The sequence below is a fragment of the Thalassophryne amazonica genome, chromosome 2 (genome assembly GCF_902500255.1).
Source record: "Thalassophryne amazonica chromosome 2, fThaAma1.1, whole genome shotgun sequence".
NCBI classification, from domain to species: domain Eukaryota; kingdom Metazoa; phylum Chordata; class Actinopteri; order Batrachoidiformes; family Batrachoididae; genus Thalassophryne; species Thalassophryne amazonica.
Genome location: NC_047104.1, coordinates 6,202,695 through 6,223,493, shown reverse-complemented (window position 1 = coordinate 6,223,493; position 20,799 = coordinate 6,202,695). Strand labels below are relative to the sequence as shown.

At 40.7% G+C, this 20,799-nt stretch overlaps 1 protein-coding gene across 1 annotated transcript in view; it reads left to right on the top strand.

The window, feature by feature from the left end:
* The first annotated feature begins 11,462 nt into the window (after positions 1-11,462).
* The window catches only part of LOC117521924 (multiple epidermal growth factor-like domains protein 11), a 253,072-nt gene continuing 243,735 nt past the window's right edge, over positions 11,463-20,799 (top strand). The window contains exons 1-3 of the mRNA XM_034183290.1: positions 11,463-11,590; positions 14,307-14,408; positions 18,811-18,911. Of these exons, the coding sequence (XP_034039181.1) occupies positions 11,475-11,590; positions 14,307-14,408; positions 18,811-18,911 (319 nt within the window). The 5' untranslated portion in view covers positions 11,463-11,474. The remainder of the gene's footprint in view (positions 11,591-14,306; positions 14,409-18,810; positions 18,912-20,799) is intronic.

The following is a 20,799-nucleotide window of genomic DNA, read 5'->3' as shown; positions in this document are numbered from 1 at the left end:
ACAAACAGACTAAATGAATCAAAATCCAACTTGTTACTTAGAAGATTTGTATCACTTTAAGTACTCATTGGAAGGAAGTGATTCCCAACGTTTTTTCCTTTGGAACCACTTGTACCTAACAAAGACTGAACACACACACACCAAAAGAATAAAGTGATCTATTCCCCTTAATGTTTTTTTTATCTCCTTTTCCATTGGTTCACGCAAAGAAAATTAAGAAAGTTGTTATTTAATGTGCCTTTTAATTATGACAACCACAGAGCAGACAAAACTTCACACACCACCTGTGATCGTTGGACCCCACATTGGAAACAAAGGCATTATGACTCCTGTACCTTTCAGTAAGTGTCTTTAATGGCACTTGTGTCTTCACTGTCTGGGTGGTTGGTTGTGTTATTTGTTTCTTAACTAGAATCAGTGAAAATCTTATTGTCCAGTTTTCATCAAACTTTGTGGATCTGCCAAACAGAACCTATTAAATGTTGGGTGTGGATCCGGATTTGGGGTCTTGATCTCGTATTAAGTTTTTTTACTGTCAGAGTTGCAAAATTGGAAATTTCATCGGGCCAGAAAAAAAAAAAAAAATGCATGCAGAATTTTAATGTTTTGAAACACCAGTTTTCTTGCAGAGCTGGGTTGGGAATAAGGTTTGGGGTTAATCTGGTTGACGGGTGTTTTGTGCTTTGAAGCGAAGCTCTCATTTGGAATGTGTTTTTTACCGGAAAGAAAAAAGTTCAGATCATCCTCAGAAACAGTTCTTCTCTAAATAAAAATTTATTATGAAAATGACACTTTAAAACATTTTTTTTTTCTATTTTCTTTCAAAGATGTGATGTTGCTGATGAAAGCACTCTGTTCTTCCCGTGGTTGAGAGCCGGCATTTCCCATCATGCTCAGAGGTTGTGCAGAGACTGAGGTGCATCTCTGCAGCGACTGCAGGTTTATGTTTGTTGATGACACAGTGGTGTCAGAGCAAATCGGGATGAAGTTGAACAGAAATTTATCGTGCGTGTGTTCCGAGCTGATCGATGGTGTGGTGGCCTGAATGGTTTGTGGCGAGCAGAGCGTCTGCAGCACTCGCAGGTCGCTCCGTCTAAACGGTGCCTCTGACAGCTGCACCAGAACACTCAGGAGATTTTCAAAGCGGCAGAATATCGCTTTACCAACAATAACAGCATTTTATTTCGATTTGCTGTCACTTTGAGTTGCTGCTTGTAAGAAGCAGTGCACGGAGCGTGCACGTGGAGAAACAGATAGGTGATGTCATCGGTCGAGTAGAGACACAAACGGTCTGTGACGGTTTGTCATACAGGAAGGTTGAGCGTGTTTGGAACTCATGTGCTGCTTTCATCATCAATTAAAGTAATTTAAAAAAATCCAAATTAGATGGTTTCAGTTTGTTATATGTGAATTTTTCTGTTTTATTTTACGAGCTGCTTCACTCCTGTCTGGCAGTAAACTGAATATTTTTGAGCTGAGGACAAAAATTAAGACACTTGAAGGCATCATCTCGGCCTGTGGATGAGCCTGATCAGCATTTTTTATCAGTTTTTTTTTTTTTACAGTTAATGGACTTAACTAATCTAGAAAATAACCGATTAAATGAGGAAAACAGTGCAGCCTTAGTTGTCTCACAATCTCTGTCTCACTAGTTCAGTCTTGACAGTTCCTCACGTCCTTCCGGCACACTGCGGCTGAAATTGACAATTTAATTCAACCTTTATTTAACCAGGTTAGTCCCGTTGTGATCTTTTGCAAGGGAGACCTGGACAGTTATAAAGTTTCCAATTCATCTAACCTGCATGTCTTTTAAATGTGGGAGGAAGCCGGAGCACCCGGAGGAAACCCACACAAACACAGGGAGAACATGTAAAGTCCACACAGAAAGGACACGGGTGGGAATCGATCCCATGACCTTCTTGCTGTGAGGCAGCAGTGCTAACCACTAAGCCACTGTGCTGCCGTCATTTCAGTAGACAAATGCCTGTTGAATCATTTATGTGAATGCATGCGTGGGGAACACTGCACCTCTGCTGTCCATCACCATCCTCATAGATGGCAGAATGAACCAAATCTGTATTTCAAATATTAACTCATTAAGGAAGGCAGAAGAAACCCTACAAGGACCTCCTGAAGCACAACCTCAAGAACTAATCCATCAACCAAAGACCTGGTGAGAACAAGGGACCGAGCCAGATGGCTAACAAAGATCCACACATGAGTGGAATCTTTGACAAAATGTGAACAAACAACACAGAGGAGAAAGAGGAAGGAGAGCGAGCAAGATGCTGACTGGCAGAAGCTCCTCGCAGCAACCGCATGCAGCATCAGTAAGACACAGTGCGCCTCGAGACTGGACCTGTTCAGTCCTCTCTGCCTCCACGACGAATCATCATTATCATCATCACATCTACAGTAGTGTTCAGAATAATAGTAGTGCTATGTGACTAAAAAGATTAATCCAGGTTTTGAGTATATTTCTTATTGTTACATGGGAAACAAGGTACCAGTAGATTCAGTAGATTATCACAAATCCAACAAGACCAAGCATTCATGATATGCACACTCTTAAGGCTATGAAATTGGGCTATTAGTAAAAAAAAAAAGTAGAAAAAGGGGTGTTCACAATAATAGTAGTGTGGCATTCAGTCAGTGAGTTTGTCAGTTTTGTGGAGCAAACAGGTGTGAATCAGGTGTCCCCTATTTAAGGATGAAGCCAGCACCTATTGAACATGCGTTTCTCTTTGAAAGCCTGAGGAAAATGGGACGTTCAAGACATTGTTCAGAAGAACAGCGTAGTTTGATTAAAAAGTTGATTGGAGAGGGGAAAACTTATATGCAGGTGCAAAAAATTATAGGCTGTTCATCTACAATGATCTCCAATGCTTTAAAATGGACCAAAAAAAAAACAGAGATGCAAGGAAGAAAACGGAAAACAACCATCAATGCCTGTGTGAAGCTAATTTATTTGCAAGAATCCCCCGCAAAGTCCCTCTGTTAAATAAGACGTGCAGAAGACGTTACAATTTGTCAAAGAACACATCAACTGGCCTAAAGAGAAATGGAGGAATATTTTGTGGACTGATGAGAGTAAAATTGTTCTTTTTGGGTCCAAGGGCCGCAGACAGTTTGTGAGACGACCCCCCAAACTCTGAATTCAAGTCACAGTTCACAGTGAAGACAGTGAAGCATGGTGGTGCAAGCATCATGATATGGGCATGTTTCTCCTACTATGGTGTTGGGCCTATATATCACATACCAGGTATCATGGATCAGTTTGGATATGTCAAAATACTTGAAGAGGTCATGTTGCCTTATGCTGAAGAGGACATGCCCTTGAAATGGGTGTTTCGATAAGACAATGACCCCAAGCACACTAGTAAACCAGCAAAATCTTGGTTCCAAACCAACAAAATTAATGCCTCGCAGATGTGAAGAAATCATGAAAAACTGTGGTTATACAACTAAATACTAGTTTAGTGATTCACAGGATTGCTAAAAAAGCAGTTTGAACATAATAGTTTTGAGTTTGTAGCGTCAACAGCAGATTCTACTATTATTATGAACACCCCCTTTTCTACTTTTAATCTTTTTAGTCACATAGCACTACTATTATTCTGAACACTACTGTATGATGGATGTAAGGATCAGGTGTGGGTGATGCTACAGGTGGCTTCATGTGAGCTTATTTGTCACTTTCTTGTATTTATGAAAAAGTAAATCTGGTAGCCACCGAGGCCACGGCCGCTTTTCTCTTCAAAGTGCAAACACGTTTTCCCAAAGCTCTGTTGAATTTTTAATAATCCTGCCCACAGTTCATGGACAGTTTGTGGGTGCAGACATGTTTCACGCTCCATGGTCCAGATGGATCCAGATGGATGCTGCACGCTGACGCGCGTCTGTTTCTGTCTCCCCGGACCATCTTATCATTAGTGCATGTTTGTCAGTGATGCAGCTGTTTGTGCCAGACTTAAGTCATCGTCACTGTCCACTCGCCATTCTGTCTTCCTCCTGTCTCCACATTGTGAGGAGAAAAAAAAAACAACGGGTCCAGCTTGTCGTGGCCTGGCTCATATTACAGCTAATGAGAAAACTTCAGCAGTTGTCCACAAATGAACATCAGAATGTCAGTCCTTTACGGCACACAGCGGGGGCGGCAAGGATTTGGCTTTTACCATCTCTGTCACTCAGAGCTGTGTTCATCACGAACACATTCCCCGGGCCTGTCGGTGTGTGGCGCTCAAATAATCTGAAACGGCCACGTGTCACTGTCATGCACACAGCTGCTGGGCAAGACACCGGCAACATGTTGCTGCCTCGCCGGAGATGTTCAGCCTGTCACCGTCTTTAATATTCAGACTCTCATTCGGCAAATCCTTTTTCAGCAGGAAAATAATCAACAGTTGTAATTGATTCATCGCCAATCGTTTATTAAGAAAAGATGCCAAATTTTGGTTTTGCTTATTTGATCCATTTTTTGTTTGTTTTATTATGTCCTTGGCGGATTTAATAAAACCATCTGCATTTATTTATTTGTCCGTCTGTGTGTTAGCAGATTACGTCAAAACTACTGATTTTGACAATTTTCACCACAGATAGATATTCGGTCACAGAAGAACCCATCAAATTTTGGAGGTGATCTGGATCCAGATCTGGATTCTGGATCAAAATTCACTTTATATTGGCTTTGAAGGATTACTTCAAAACTACTTCATAGATTCTCACCAAATTTGCACCACAGATAGATATTAGGCCATGGAAGACTCCGCTGAAATTTGGAGGTGATCCGGATTGGCAGATGTCAAAAATCTATGATTGGTCTTGTTTAAAATAAAATTCCTGTAAACTGTTGATGTAGAGCTTTTGAACCATGTTTTTAAAATGGAGTTAAAACAGATTTTTCTTTGACTTCACTCTACTCGAAACCATCAATAAAATATCTTGAATTTATTTTTATTTATTTTTAATAGTCAGGTTTTATACTGTTCTACATCAGACCGTCTTAATGTGCTTTTAAAATGGCTTTAAACCAGATTTTAGCTTATTTTATTTAGACCTGTTTCTTTGTATGTTAACAAGGTAAATTAAATATTTTCTCTTCAGAAATGTTCAACTGATTTGTCTTATCAAGACTTCAGTCCTATATAACCCCTGATTGTGTGTGTGTGTGTGTGTGTCTCCCCTGTCAGTCATTCGTGTGGTTCCTCCTGGTGGTTTGTCCGTGTCTGTGTTCAGTCTGTTCTTTGTTTGTGTGATCAGTCTCACATTCCTCATGTCTTTGTGTTTTCTTGCTCATCAGTTTTCATTGTGTTTCATTCGGTTTTTTATGTGTAGGGCGGAAACGATTAGTTGAGTAACTCGAATAATTTGATTACAAAAAATGCTTGAGGCTAATTCTGTGCCTTGAAGCTTTGTTTAACGTTGTAGTACATATGCCAGGCCTGTGTGAGGTGCTGTAATGTCCCCAGAAAAAAAACAAAAGATGATTAGAGCATGCCCATAAACTGTGTCAAGGCTAATCTAAAAGCTACCGCTTTCCAACGTGACACACAGAGTAAAATAAAGCCTGTTAAGAGAAAGTGGGTCCAAACAGACTGACTGTGCATTTAAAGTGAAGCAGTGTGTGTGTCTATTTTTAAAAAACACACGGTCCGCTCTACGTGGGGAGTGGCTATTCGCCCAGCGGCCGGCTGCTGTCTCTCTCTGCCCAGTGTGAGGGGCTCTCAGCACTCCCCTCACCTCGGACGAGTCACGGCTCCGTCCCCGGCCACACTGACAAACAGTCTCTGAAAGAAGATCCTCTCAGCAGAAGTCCACTCTTTCTTCTGTGTCTTGCTCAGACTCGCACTGAGTGTTTCACGTTTTAATTTTCGCTTTTTTGGGGCAACACACAAAGCTCCACAAACACGGTAACTTAAATAAAATAAGAATAAGAATTTAAAAAACTGACTGTGCGGCCTGCATGTTCAACCTCCAGCTGAATTGCATCTGCTGAATTGCAGAGAAAGAGAGATAAAAAAAAAAAACAAAATCATGCAGGGACCCAGTCCACCAAAAGTAAAAAAAAAAAAAAAAAAAAAAAAAAAAAAAAAAAAAAAATTTGAATTTCCCCATTACAGCCAAATGTCAACACTGGCACAGCCACATTGTGCCATTGCTTAAGAAGAGTCCTGAACTACTAAAAATAAAATATTAAAAATGCAAAAGTACTTTTTATCTGATTACTCGATTAATCACCAGCATAATCGATAGAATACTCGATCACTAAAATAATGGATAGCTGCAGCCCTAATCATGTGTTTGCACTCTGTTCCACACTGATTTTGTGCTTTTGTTCCTTGATTTTTGGGTTTTGTTCAGTTCTTATTGTAGTTTGAGTATTGTTTACCTCCTTTTATATGTGTTTGTCTTTTTCTCAATGTTTTCCCCTGTTGCACTTTGTTCACTTTTGAGTTTTTTAAGGTTACATTTTGTTACGGTTATGTTTTGTTTCTACTTACTCTTAGATGTCTGTTTAATTTCTCGTCACCCTTTTGTTGCCTGACATTTGACCTTGTCACTCACCTGTCGTTCATTAGTTGGTTTTGTATTTTCCTTGCTGGTTTCTTTGTGTTGGTCCCTGCTGTGATTTGTTGTGTGTGAGTACTCAGAGACCTCTTGTTACTGTTTTATTTAGTTTTGACTTTTTTGTTCAGTCCGTATTCTCTTCATGTTGGATTTTCTACTTTGTTCGTATGATTTTGGCCTCTCGTATCCGTGTGGCTCTCACTTTTTGGATTAATAAATCACCTTGTGTTTTCGCCTGACCTCGGTTTTGATTGCTGCCTGCATTTGCCTGCATCTGAGTTATTTTCATTAGTTACTTCCTCCAAACCATCAACATGTCTATTAGACCCCATTCCTACCAGGCTGCTCAAGGAAGCCCTACCATTATTTAATGCTTCGATTTTAAATATGATCAATCTATCTTTATTAGTTGGCTATGTACCACAGGCTTTTAAGGTGGCAGTAATTAAACCATTACTTAAAAAGCCATCACTTGACCCAGCTATCTTAGCTAATTATAGGCCAATCTCCAGCCTTCCTTTTCTCTCAAAAATTCTTGAAAGAGTAGTTGTAAAACAGCTAACTGATCATCTGCAGAGGAATGGTCTATTTGAAGAGTTTCAGTCAGGTTTTAGAATTCATCATAGTACAGAAACAGCATTAGTGAAGGTTACAAATGATCTTCTTATGGCCTCAGACAGTGGACTCATCTCTGTGCTTGTTCTGTTAGACCTCAGTGCTGCTTTTGATACTGTTGACCATAAAATTTTATTACAGAGATTAGAGCATGCCATAGGTATTAAAGGCACTGCGCTGCGGTGGTTTGAATCATATTTATCTAATAGATTACAATTTGTTCATGTAAATGGGGAATCTTCTTCACAGACTAAGGTTAATTATGGAGTTCCACAAGGTTCTGTGCTAGGACCAATTTTATTCACTTTATACATGTTTCCAGTATTATTAGACAGCATTGCTTAAATGTTTATTGTTAAGCAGATGATACCCAGCTTTATCTATCCATGAAGCCAGAGGACACACACCAATTAGCTAAACTGCAGGAATGTCTTGATTTTGGGTTCTGTGCTGAATTTGCTAAATCATAACACCTGAACCCCATCAGGCTGGTGCTTATAGTGATGAGGATGAGCATCTAAAATTCCCCCTAAATTGGATGCCACTCCATCATAGGGTTCTTTCCCAGTCAATGTTGGGACCCAGTTCACCCACCTGTAAATGGACAAGGACAGGTCGCCTGAAGCACAGACCTGGCCTTCAGCACTGATCTATATACTGCATGGTCCTTATATCTTTGCAGGAGAACAAAGGTCCAAGTCCTTAGGTTTATGGTTCTTCCTCTCTTACTGGTTGTGAGATTTGGACAACTACCCAGTGACCTAAGATGACTGGTATGAGGAGTGGATTGGATGTCAGAAGAGCAATTACTTAGGGATATTAAGATGAGTGTCACTGGTATTAAGAGGGAGCATCAGGTGCAACATTTTGGCCATGTTGCATGTTTCTCTGCATTTAGGCATGTGACTCTCATCACTGACAATGATTCCATACGCACCTCGATACGCTACCAGCAATACGATACATATAGACTCTGAGCTGAGCTCTTCAGCCGACACATGACACTAACACATGCTCCCAGACTTGATTATACTGGTAGTCTGACTCCTGGTCCATTTACTGGCCGGGAAGAACCAGTGACACTTGCGCGGCACTGAGCACTACTTTACAAAGGGTACGAGGTGACACCTCGAATGTTTAATTGTCAGGTTAATTGATACTAGAAGTCATTAGTCGTGTCTTTAGTTGCTTCTTGAAGATAATTTTGTTAGTTTCCTGTCTACATTGACTCAATGCTAATGTCTCCTTGCCGCCTCTTGTGCTGTAGCTCACCTTTGGGCTAACCTTGATCTAAAAGCAGTAATTTGTGTGAAAACAAAATTGGTTGTCAGACACAGAACCTCACAGTGAGCTCGGTGGGTTTTGATTGGTGCTGTCAGCCGTGCACGTGCAGCCTGGTGTGAGGTACAGCAGGTTTTCAGCTTTGTGCGCTGCTGTTCTGACGTGCTGTCGACCCCAAACAGATCTGAAGCTGATGGGTCTGGGCCTTCTGCTTCCAGACTGTTTCCATTTTACTGATGCTCTCTTTGGAGGGCTGGAGTATAGTGTTAGACTTGAAACTAATAATCACTGCCTGAGTGGGACAACAAGCAAATTGTAGAAACAAGTAAAGACAGAGCGCTAAACTTCAATGGTCTCAGATGAAGCACAACATCAAAACGTGTGCTCCAAAACAGAGCACATTCCCATAGGAGTCCATGTTAAATTGTCCAAATTTAGAGCAAAAATATACATGTTTGAGTTTAAAATGTTTAATATTTTTAAGTAAATCAGGAAACGTGTGTTGCTCTGGTCATGGTGACCTTTAACCCCTAGTGATGTTGTCCCTGAGCCTCCAGGCTTTTGATGGTAATCCGATAAATAGAAGATGATCCAGTCATTTCTTGTCTATTTTTTTCTAACACCGTAAAATAACCTCCCAGCTTTCATTGTGGTTCTTACAAACACTTTCACTATTATTTATCTAATAATGAGGTGTGTGTGTGTGTGTGTCTGTCTGTGTGTATATATATATATATATATATATATATATATATATATTACTCTATATGGTCTGGGAGACTGAGAGTAATAGAATTTTCAATTCTCAATATGTCTGTGTGTGCATTGCAGAATTGACAAAGTTGACTTGACGTGATTTTATATATATGAAAGTAAGTTTTGCTTTGTTGCCAAAGACATCTACAGACTCTAAATAACAGACTGTAAAACTTTAAATATATGGTCAATTCAATTGCTTAACAAATTCCAAACATATATGCAGATACACAAATGTCATTTAGATAATTATCTAAATGACATTTGTGTATCTACATATAAAAGTTTTGGGGTTTGGATTTATATTAATGTAAATTTTGGAAAATACACACTTAAGGTCCAGATGTAGTCCATCCAAATATTGAAATATGGACTCTCTTTTGTGAGCATACATTATGTAAAGAAGTCTTAATTAGAGATTTGTTGAAGTTTTAGTCATCTCTTACTGACTCAAACATTTTTCAGTAACACAAGATTAAAATCGACTTTATTGATCCTCACATGGAAATTTGTCTTCTGCTTTGAAGTCGTCCTGATTGCAAGAAATCTAAGGACAGATAGCCGTGCGCACTCAGACATCAACTCTACATCTACAAACACCACCTTGCTCAGCGGCAGTGGACGAAGCATCGGTCTGACGTGCATGTTGTGATGTGCATCCTGGAGGCACCAGAAGAACATGTTAATGCTGCACACTGGGCTTTGGTTGGGAATCGAACGCAAAACCCTGCATCACCATGCTATGCTACTGCACAGTGGTCAGTCTACCCAGTGGTCTGGACAGACTGCAGTGTCTCCATGTGCCGCGGCGGTCTTGACTCACGTGTCTGGCCAGCACCCCGTGCCACTGCACCACAGTGGAGAGTGGCATATCACGGCGTAGAAAACAAGAAAAAGGATAACAGTGTAAACAATAATGGACAAAAACAACATTAAAAACAACTCATGGACAAGAACCGTTGTCACTGACTGAACGGTCCCCCCTAAAAATCAGTCCGCCCTGCTTTCACTGCACATTTGTCATTAGCCGCGGTTCACTGATTATCACCTCATTTCTGCTTCAAACTGCCTCCAGTCATCATCTGTCTCAGCCACAGATATCTGAAACTTTTCTACAACAATCATTTCCACATAAATTCAGCATTATTTCATCAGAAAAGACGGAGGAAGCGATCAGAGCACTGCAGCTACACAAGTGGCTAGCTGATGCATTCACTGCGCATCGGTCATTTCAAAACGTCACAGAGTAGCACCTCATTATTGCTTAAAACTGACTTTAGAATGATTTAAGAGGTTTTACCTTGACATTTGATGGTTACATTAATCCATTTGATCACTTTGAGTGAAAAGACTCCGTCTCAGTTGAGCTGCTGTGGTCTAAAATGACACATGCGCAGTGAAGCAAGGCGGACTGATTTTTAGGTGGGGACCGTTCAGTCTGCGACACCGGCAAATGCACAAAAAGCTACAAAACGACAAAAAAATGACATAAAACTACAAAAATGGACAAAAACGACATAAAAACAGCAAATGGACATGAACAAACAAATGGACAAAAAGATACAAAAACAGAAACTGACAAAAATGACACACATGAACAACTACAAAAATGGACAAAAAGGCCTGACAAAAATGGACAAAAAGACAAAAAACAAAAACTGGAAAAATAACAAAGGACAAACATGAACAAAAGACATAAAATGGATAAAAGTGACAAACAAAACATTAAAAGGATTAAAACGGATTAATTTTTAGGCCAAGACAGGCCTTTAGGCCTCTTGACTACCCATAATTCTTTTTGCTGTTTCAGACACAAACGATGCTGACGTGCTTGTAGTCCAGGTACCTACATGCAGTTGGTGAATCAAACTCTTCATCCACCAGGGGGCAGATTGGCATCTCTCACTGATGACTACTGATGAGGTTCTGATGAAACGTTTCTACCGTTTTCATTTTGATGTTGGCGGTTTTGGTTTTGGACGCTGCACCTGCAGAATCACGTACAGCAAGTTGTCGATGTGTTTGGACGATACGCAAAAATGACGCTTGAAACAAACAGAACAGGATGTGATGTCACGCATGTAATTAGGTGAAAGCAGGCATGCTCGTGCCCGGGATGAGACTGTGTTTAATCTTTTTTAATGCCTCAGGAGTCTTTTGTTTCCTTTTTGTCTGTGATAACAAGGAACCTTTTCAACGGTGAGTTCTTCTGCTCTTCGTCTCTCGTGTCTCTTCAGAGCAGCCAGAGGAGGATCATGGGAACCTGTGGGGTTTCCCCGCAGTCCCTGCTGTGGCTCCGCCTCTTCGGCCTGATCTCCGTGGTCTCGCCCCTGAACCCGGACGACCCCAACGTGTGCAGCCACTGGGAGAGGTTGGTGTTTCAAAATGAAATGAGACCATTCAAAATGCTGCGGTGAACTAATGGACTTCCCACAAATCAAGGCTGCAGGTTTGCCAATAATCAGAAGCAAACGGGAAAAGGTTTACTCCCGAGGACATGCTGAGGCGGTAAATTCACAGCGATGGTAATGTGACTGCTTGAGTGGTGCCGCCACTCAGTACTTCACCGAGTAAAAGCACAATGTCATTTTTTATGACAGCAACAGTGAGGGCAGCGGCGTGATCGATAATCGCTCCGACTAATCAGTAGGAACCGTGGAAACGGGCATTAGCACTGACGACTAAGCTGGTTTTTACTTTTATCTAAAAGGTTAGATTCAGTTCACTGTCCTTTATTAGACAAATGAATTCACAGAAAAAATACTTGTAGTACGTGTATTTTTGGAAAAGACGGAACAAGCAGCAGCGGCTTTGGAAATGAAAGAAACTAACAAAAGCTTATTTCTTTTGAAAAAAGCTTCAGAAAATGCTTCAGTTCTCCTATGTGCTCCTAAGTGCTAAGAAGAATAGACAATCACATCTGTTGTAATAACTGTTACTGTTATAATTATAATAGCACAAATAAATGTTCATACAGTAACTAATTCTCCTTTCCATGAACATAAGTCATTCTGCACAGTCAGATAACAGTCGCTCCCTCATAATTATTACAATAATGGGAATAAATTGAACAGAAACTCTATTGTTGTAATTATTACAAGAGCAGTTACAACTGCGCTTCCGCTTGGTAAGAGTTATAGATAAATACTGTGTTTTCTGGACTATAAATTGCACCTTTTTTCTGTATTATTAGCTGTTAAATTTGGGATTCTTGTCGATTGTTGCAATGTTCTTTTTATTATTGGCACATATTCTTATTATTAGATTGTATTGTATTTTGTGCTTTGATTCCTGGGAAAGTCAGTTCAATTTCATTTATTTATATAGCGCCAAATCCAGTGGTGGGCACAGTTCTGCTGGTTAGCGAAGCTCATTAGTTTTTGATCTAACTTTGAAAACCATCAGCGGACCAATTAACTTCCACTAAATTTAGTTCTGATAACTTTTAGACCGCTAATATATTTTTGCGGGCATATTGAATAAAGCTTAACATTTGTAAAGCCTGAAATCATACATTTTAGTTCCTGCCTGTTACATTTTTTGTAGCAGACAAACAGCTATGAGAGGAATTTTAAACAAACTAATTCCGGACAGGTTATCAAAATTAACACCACCTCTGTTGTTTTTACAAAGAGAAAATATGAGCTATATGTTTTAGTTTTAAAGTAATGCACTAATTTTGAAGGCTGATCGTAGACAGAAGCGCTGGCTCACTGTTGTTTGGATGGCCTTTGAATTTACTCAGAAGTATCAGTAGCTGCCAGTGTACTGGAGTCAGTATTAAACGTTGATGGGTTAGCTGTAACTGCCGCTAAATTTTTTATAGGGTTTTATCAGTTTAGCTTTAAAAATTAACTTTTCAGTTAGTGGATTAACGGTTATCGAAGCTAACCTTTTGGTTAGCTGTGCCCACCACTGGTCAAATCACATCACCTGAAGGCGCTTCACATGGGTAAGGCCTAACCTGACCAACCCCCTGAGCAAGCACACAGCCGACAGTGGAAAGGACAAAATCCCTCTGGTGTTTTGTTTGTTTGGGGTTTTTTTTAGAAAGAAAGAAACCTCAAGCAGACCAGACTCAGAGGGGTGACACACTGCTTAGACCAGTCGAACAGTTACAGAGTGGATGAAGCAAAGCAAAAATGAACAAAAGACAGCCAAACAGAGTCCGGAACAGATCTCATGCTTAAGTCCCAATGTTGAGTCAATGTGAAGTGTTGTAGCTCAGCAAAATCGTTCAGGCTCGTTGTGTCTGGCAGGCAAGAGGCCCTTCAGTGGCCCACCAGATTGTGACAAAAACCTTGGTCTGAAGTAAAGTTTTGGTAGACAGCGCCTTGGACAGAGAGAAAGAGAGCAGAATCAGTCGTCTTGAGCTAACGGCACCTAAAGTAATAGTTCCCAAAAGTAAACCAACATAGAAGCACAGAGGATACTAATGTGGTCACTGGGAGCTAACCCAGTTCTTCAGCAACAGACCCAGAATTTAGATATAATGAGGCTGAGACCTGCTCCATTGTTAATAACACAATTTAGAAGGAGAGGAAAAATGGTGCAGTGCTATGCAGGCATGCTAGCCATACGAGATGGAAAACAGATGAGTCTTTAATCTGGACTTGAATGACTTCAGAGAATCAGACTGTTTTATCTCAGCAGGCAGATCATTCCACAGAGCAGGTGCACAACAAGAGCACGCTCTGTGGCCTGCTGACTTCTTTATAACCATGGGGACACACTGTAGACCTGTGTCCTGAGAACACAGAACACGGGCCGGTACATAAGGTTTATCTATGCCGACCAGGTGGGGAGGTGCTAGTCCATGAAGTCTTACATAAATAGTCAATACAATTATTATTGTTAATAGTGAATGTGTGATGTTTCTGTATATACGGTGCACCAGGGACCCCACAAACCAGTAAAATGAAAAAAGTGACTTATACTCTGGAAAACACTAATATCTGTGGGTGTGATGATTTTGGTTTATCCAAGGAAGTATTGATTTATCTTCACAGTTCCACAGTTGGATGAAATCGTTTGTCTTTGTTGCTAAGTGGTTGTTTTCCTTTTCTTTTTTCTTTTTGTTCCTGTAGCTATGCAGTGACTGTGCAGGAGTCGTACGCTCATCCGTTTGACCAAGTGTACTACACCCGCTGCACCGACATCCTCAACTGGTTCAAATGCACCAGACACAGGTAACCAGGCGGCTCCAGCTATAAACTCTTCTACCGCTTGACATCTACGTAATTTTGGTCAGATGTAATTTGGCAGAACTGCCCTCGTATAAAACCTTTAGCTCTGAGCTGACAGCGTCATTATTTCTGTTTCTTAAAGTTGCTCTGTGGGAGAGTGAATTTGTTCTTTCCAAGGAGGCTGAAAATAAAACTGAAAATGGAAAAATATTCGGCTCCAGGTTGCCAGCGTTCTCCAGAGAAAGCTGAAGGATCAAGATGTTTGTTACTCCGGGTACACAAGTACAGTTGTGTGAAGTGCTTAAACTCAGAGGTTCTAATAATAATAAATAGTAGATGCAGTATGTACAGTATAAAGTCCGCTCCAGTAATAAATAATCAATTTGTCTGAGATCAATAAATGTAGACATGGTGCATACTGTTATTTCTATATTGCACCGCGGTTATATTAAGGTACTGGAGTCAGATCAGTCCTTGGATCTTTAAAGAACCACACTGTTGTGTTGTTTTCAGTGGATGCAGTTTACGTACCAGCACATGTTCCATAACTGACAACGATTTTCTGTGATTTTAAAAAGCTCCGGATTCTCAGACTGCAGGCAGATGTGTGGATTTGCTGATACTTGAAGTGTCCTTGAGGTAATACATATATCATCAGCAGCACAGTGGCTTAGTGGTTAGCACTGTTGCCTCACAGCAAGAAGGCCATGGGGTCGATTCCCAGCTGTGGCCTTTCTGTGTGGAATTTATATGTTCTCCCCATGTTTGCATGGGTTTCCTCTAGGTGCTTCAGTTTCCTCCCACATTTAAAGACATGCAGGTTAGATGGACTGGAAACTTTATAAGTGTCCAGGTCTCCCTTGCAAAAGAGATCTCGAGCTCAATGGGACTAAACTGGTTAAATTAAATAAAAAAATCTTCTAATCTGTTTCATGGAAAGCCGTCCTTTTGGAGCTCATGGTCAGTCGAGTCACTGTGTGGCGTTCTGTCAGAATTACCGTCTTAAGTAGACTGCATTTATGTAGCACTTTTCCATCTGCATCAGACGCTCAAAGCGCTTTACAATAATGCCTCACATTCACCCCGATGTCAGGCTGCTGCCATACAAGGCGCTCACTACACACCGGGAGCAACTTTGGGATTAAGGACCTTGCCCAAGACCCCTTAGTGATTTTCCAGTCAGGCTGGGATTTGAACCGAAGATCCTCTGGTCTCAAGCACAACACTTAACCACTAGACCATCACCTCCCCCTATTCATTGTATTCATCTGTCGGGGGGGCCCAGGACACTCCGCACGAAATTCTGCCTGAAGAGGGGGTGAGCCGATGCACGAACATGGCCAATATTACGTTCATCAGAACTCCCACTTCAATACAGTGTCTTATTACAAATAAAAAATAACTCACCCATTTGTGTCTGTTTTTGACCTTTTCTCATTCGTTAAATATGTTTCTTGTCAGCTGATGTCATCTGATGTCTGGCTCGTCCCAACATCCTCAAAGCATTTACTGGACATCAGACAGAGAACTTTTCCAGATGGATGTTTTTGTCGTGTCCTTGTTTGTAGCCAGTTAGTGCAGCCGATAACTGAAACAATCATGCAAATGTTGGTAAAAGCATCAAATTCAGCAGAAATACTCCTTAGACACTCCTCTTTTGAAAAAACCAATTGGCCACTTGACTTTTCAATCGGTGGTCAGGTAGGGGTCAATTGAAGAATTACACAGAGGTCAGAATTAAAAGATGCTCCAGCCATATTGAAAAATATTCCACATTATTTGCCTGATCATAAAGATTCCAAAAAGGTATAGTTTGGACTATCTGTGACTGAATTCTATGGAGTTAAGGGATAAAAACAGCAAGAATGGTGACAAAGGTCAGTTTCATTTTGTACAGGGGTCAAAAGTTAAAGTTGCTCCAATTTTGGTAAAAAAAAAAAAAAAAAAAGTGATGCATATTATTGGTTGAGCTAATAGAATTAATAAATGGAATAGTTTTGACAGTGTTGAATGCTTGGTCTCCAAAGTAAAGGTCAAACAAGGTCTACGTCTATTGGATTCTATGACATGTGACATATGTTACCCCGTAACGTGATAAGTAAGGATGATACATGGTCCAAACTATTCCTTTTTAAAGCCGTGTTAACTCGACTAGTAATCTGCATCACTATTTACCAGAATTGGAGCAACTTTAACATTTGACCTCTGTACAAACCAACACTGACCTTTGTCACCATTCTTGCTGTTTTTATCCCATAACTCCAAAGAATTCAGTTACAGACCGTCCAAACCAAACCTTTTTGGAATCTTTATGATCAGACAAATAATGTGGCATAGGTTTCAATATGATTGGAGCATCTTTTAATTTTGACTCCTGTGTAATTCTTCAATTGACCTCTACCTGAACGCCAACTGCAAATTCAAGTGGCCAATCGTTTTTTTCAAAAGAGGATTGTCTGAGGACTATTTCTGCCGAATTTGATGCTTTTATCACCATTTGCAGGATTCCGCTCTAAATATTCTCTTATCTGCTGCACTAAGTGGACAATGTTAAGATGCTTTCTCATGTTGGCAGCAGAAGTTAGCCATTGTCCCAGAACGCTTCCTGTGAGTTTTTCGAAATAAGAGCACACTTCAACAAAAATGATTCCACTGCCAGCACACACTGAGGATGTTGTCATGGGTAAGACGCCACAGAGAGGAGAAAAACATCATGAACGCCATGTTGTGGAATTAAGGTTGATGTGAAAGATGTCGGGGGGCTGTTTGTGGTCTGTGGGCTCACAGTCGGCCCGCCCCTTGTGTCCCAGCGTTGGCACTTCAGATGGAGCTCCATTGTGGTCCTATTGATTAGCCACCATTGGCGAATCGCCTTTAATGACCACATTAAGCTTTATAGCCACCAGTTTAGCTCCTCCAACTAAGAGCTGAGTCATTGATCTTATGCTGAAATGTCAGAAAACATCAGCGTCCTTGAATTAGTGGGTGAAAATCCCTGAAAGGTTTAAGTGCATCTTGAGGAACTGCAGTGATTTGGACCACTTTAAAGTATATTACCCGACTCTGTTCTTAATGGCATCCTGCAGGAAATTATATCATAATGTTTAAGGTAAACGCACTCAGAATATTTGTCATCGGTGATAAAATGTGAAGACTTGAGGTTTTTATTGGGCTGTTTTCACATGAGCTCCAAATGTTTCATTTAAAGCAAATATTTTTTTCAAAATAATCTCCATAAGCAATTGTCAGATATTCTTGGTGCAGTGAAGCTAAATGTTTGCATTCAAATCCAGCGGACACGGATGGGTTTCAGATGTTGTCTTGAGATGACTCGTCTCTCCCACCCGCTGCTGCTCTTCAGTCATCTCTGCAGAATTGCATCTCCATAATTATGAGCATGTTTATATGATTGCAGATTCGGTCCAGTATTTGTCTTCTGTCGGGAAGGTTTGTCTTTTCAGGGGCATTTTTCTGTTTTCTCGTTTGGCTACTGGTGGCGCCATGTGAAAGTGATTCAGCTGATCTCCAGGAAACTGCACCAATCAATAATAATAATAATATAAGACCAGTCCAACTAATTTGGGCATAGATCCAGATTGGATGTGGAAGGACAGAATGGAAGGGGTCAGGTTTGCGAGCACACATTGGTGCCGCATGTCATTGCCCACATGATGGACATTATGTCCATCTCCACTTCTAGGGATGGCGGTGGATCCTCTGGTTACAAGCCCACCACTTAACCACTTGACCATCACTTCTCCAGGTGTTATGTGGACATCCCATCCACCTTTTACACCTACGGAGGTGATCAACTTTGAAGCATCTGTGTGCTGGATCATGAGCAGAGAAATGTGCCACATGGCAAAACGGGCATAGCTGACGTTCGTTCACAGTGCGCATAACCACTCATTTGATATGAAGTCATTCCAGGAAGACCCATTGATCCTCTGAAGACCCTCGGCACCAAAGACGCAACTTGTTTTTCTTTGTTTTTTTAAATACAAGCCTGTAAATGTATTTATTTCTGTTCTAAATTGGATATTTTAACATGGGCTTCCCTGCTCACTCTCGGAGTCAACCTCATAGGGCCACTCAGGGAACTGAAACTTTTTATAGTCCTGAGTCTGCCTCATTTGGGACAGTCGAAGGTTACCACATTTTCTGATGGCTGAGTCCAGGAAGTCATTGAAAACCTGGATCTGAGTCTTGATCCAGATCAAACCCCAACCCCACGAGTTCCTCACTCAGCTATTCGAGTGCTGTAATCAGGGAAGTCATTGATTCCTCAAAGATCTCTGAAACCTTCTGCAGCACCCAGTGCACGCAGGTCTTCAACAGAGTCGAAGTCAGGAGGTGTCCTCCGTGGATGCCGGGATTCACTGCAGACTTTGTTCTGTGTGTTCAGGATCAGCTACAAGACGGCGTACAGGAGAGGCGTGAGGACCATGTACCGGCGCCGCTCACAGTGCTGCCCGGGCTTCTACGAAAACAGAGACCTGTGTGCTCGTAAGTACCTTTTTGGATTCTGGAAACATTTGGTTAAATTGATGCATTTTCAATTTATTTAAAAATGATTCTTCTGTTAACTAAGGATGAGGCAGTTACATCGTGCGGTTTGAGTTGTTTCTCTGTTCTTCGTACACCTTGAGCTCATTCAGTATTTAGAGTATTAGTTTGTACCACAGCAGCCGGGATTTAAAATACAAACTCGGCACACAGAGAGGTTCAGTTCGAGCGTCATTTAATCCAGGAAGTAGTTTGTTCTTGTTCATCTTAATGCAGTCAAATAGAACACATGATTTTTAATATTCCAATCTTTTTTGTTTCTCCTTCTTTATCTACTTCCTCTTTATTTTTCTTTGCTTGTGTTTTTTTGTAGTTTTAATTTGTTTCTCAAGTTTTTTGAGATTTTTTTTTTGAGACATTTTTCAAATGTGTGACGTGTGACACTCATCTTCAGCTTGCAGCATTTTGACTGCAGTCAATGTGTTAAATTAACTCTATCACAGTGTTAAATCACATGGATCAACTCTAAAAGAGTTAATTATTTCTATGGTAGTTGTTATAACACTTTTATGGAGTTGATTTAGTACGATTTTGAAAGGGACCGTATGCAGCCACGGTATTGAGTCACTTTAATTCTAATTAATTCTTTAATTCTTTAGGTCTTCAGTTTGACACTCTGGCAGCCATTGCATCAGGATGTGTTGAATATACACTCACTTTTTTAGGTACTCCTTGCTAGTACCGAGTTGGGTCCACTTTTGCCTTCAGAACTGCCTTAATTCTTTGTGGCATAGATTCAACAAGGTGTTGGAAACATTCCTCAGAGATGTTGGTCCATATTGACATGATGACATCACGCAGATCGCACATTCACCAGTCTGTCCATCATCCTCTGACCTCAAGGCATTTTTGTCCACAAAACTACCGCTCACTGGATATTTTCTCTTTTTCAGACCATCCTCTGTAAACCCTAGAGATGGTTGTGGGTGAAAATCCCAGTAGATCAGCAGTTTATGAAACACTCAGACCAGCCCGTCGGGCACCAACAACCATGCAGCGTTCAAAGTCACTTCAATCCTCTTTCTTCCCCATTCTGATGTTCAGTTTGAACTTCAGCAACTCGTCTTCACCACGTCTGGATGTCTAAATGCACTGAGTTGCTGCCGTGTGATTGGCTGATTAAATATCTGTGTTAGCACACAATTGAACAGGTGTACCTAATAAAGTGGCCTGTGAATGTAACTGTCTCGGGTGAGCCAACATCATAAAGGTCTGAACGTTTTTACTGGTCGTGCCACCAAAATGCCGTCACATCAACAGAGCGGTGTTCATGTTTAATCCTGGTGTGTATACAGTACGCAGGTTTTGTCTTACATTTTTGAAGTACACTCTCCGGCCATTTCATTAGGTACACTAATCAGCCAATGAGCATGGCATAAATTCAGCACATTTAAACACGTAGACGTGGTGAAGATGATTCGCTGAAGTTCAACATAATGAGGAAGGAAGGTGATTTAGTGGAGCAGATAACACCACTTTTACAGTAAAACCGTGCAAATTCTGGTACAAGCACCAACTGTGGCGTGACGATTCCCAAGATAGTACTTAACATATCTGGTCGAGTTTCCACTTGAAAATCAACGATGACCTCCATTTTTTTCAAGATGATTGTACTGAAAATTATTTTGCAGTGAAATGCTCCGATCACTATGGATCTGTTTTACAGCATCAGTGAAATCCAAGATGGCGTCTGATTTAATGATGGCCGCCAAATCGACACTAAAATCACTTTTTCTTCACAAAAATGCTGTTACTTACTTGATTAGTGTGATCTTGGTGTGAAATTGTAAGTTTTCAGGCATGTTGGATGAAATGTTTGATGTTCCAA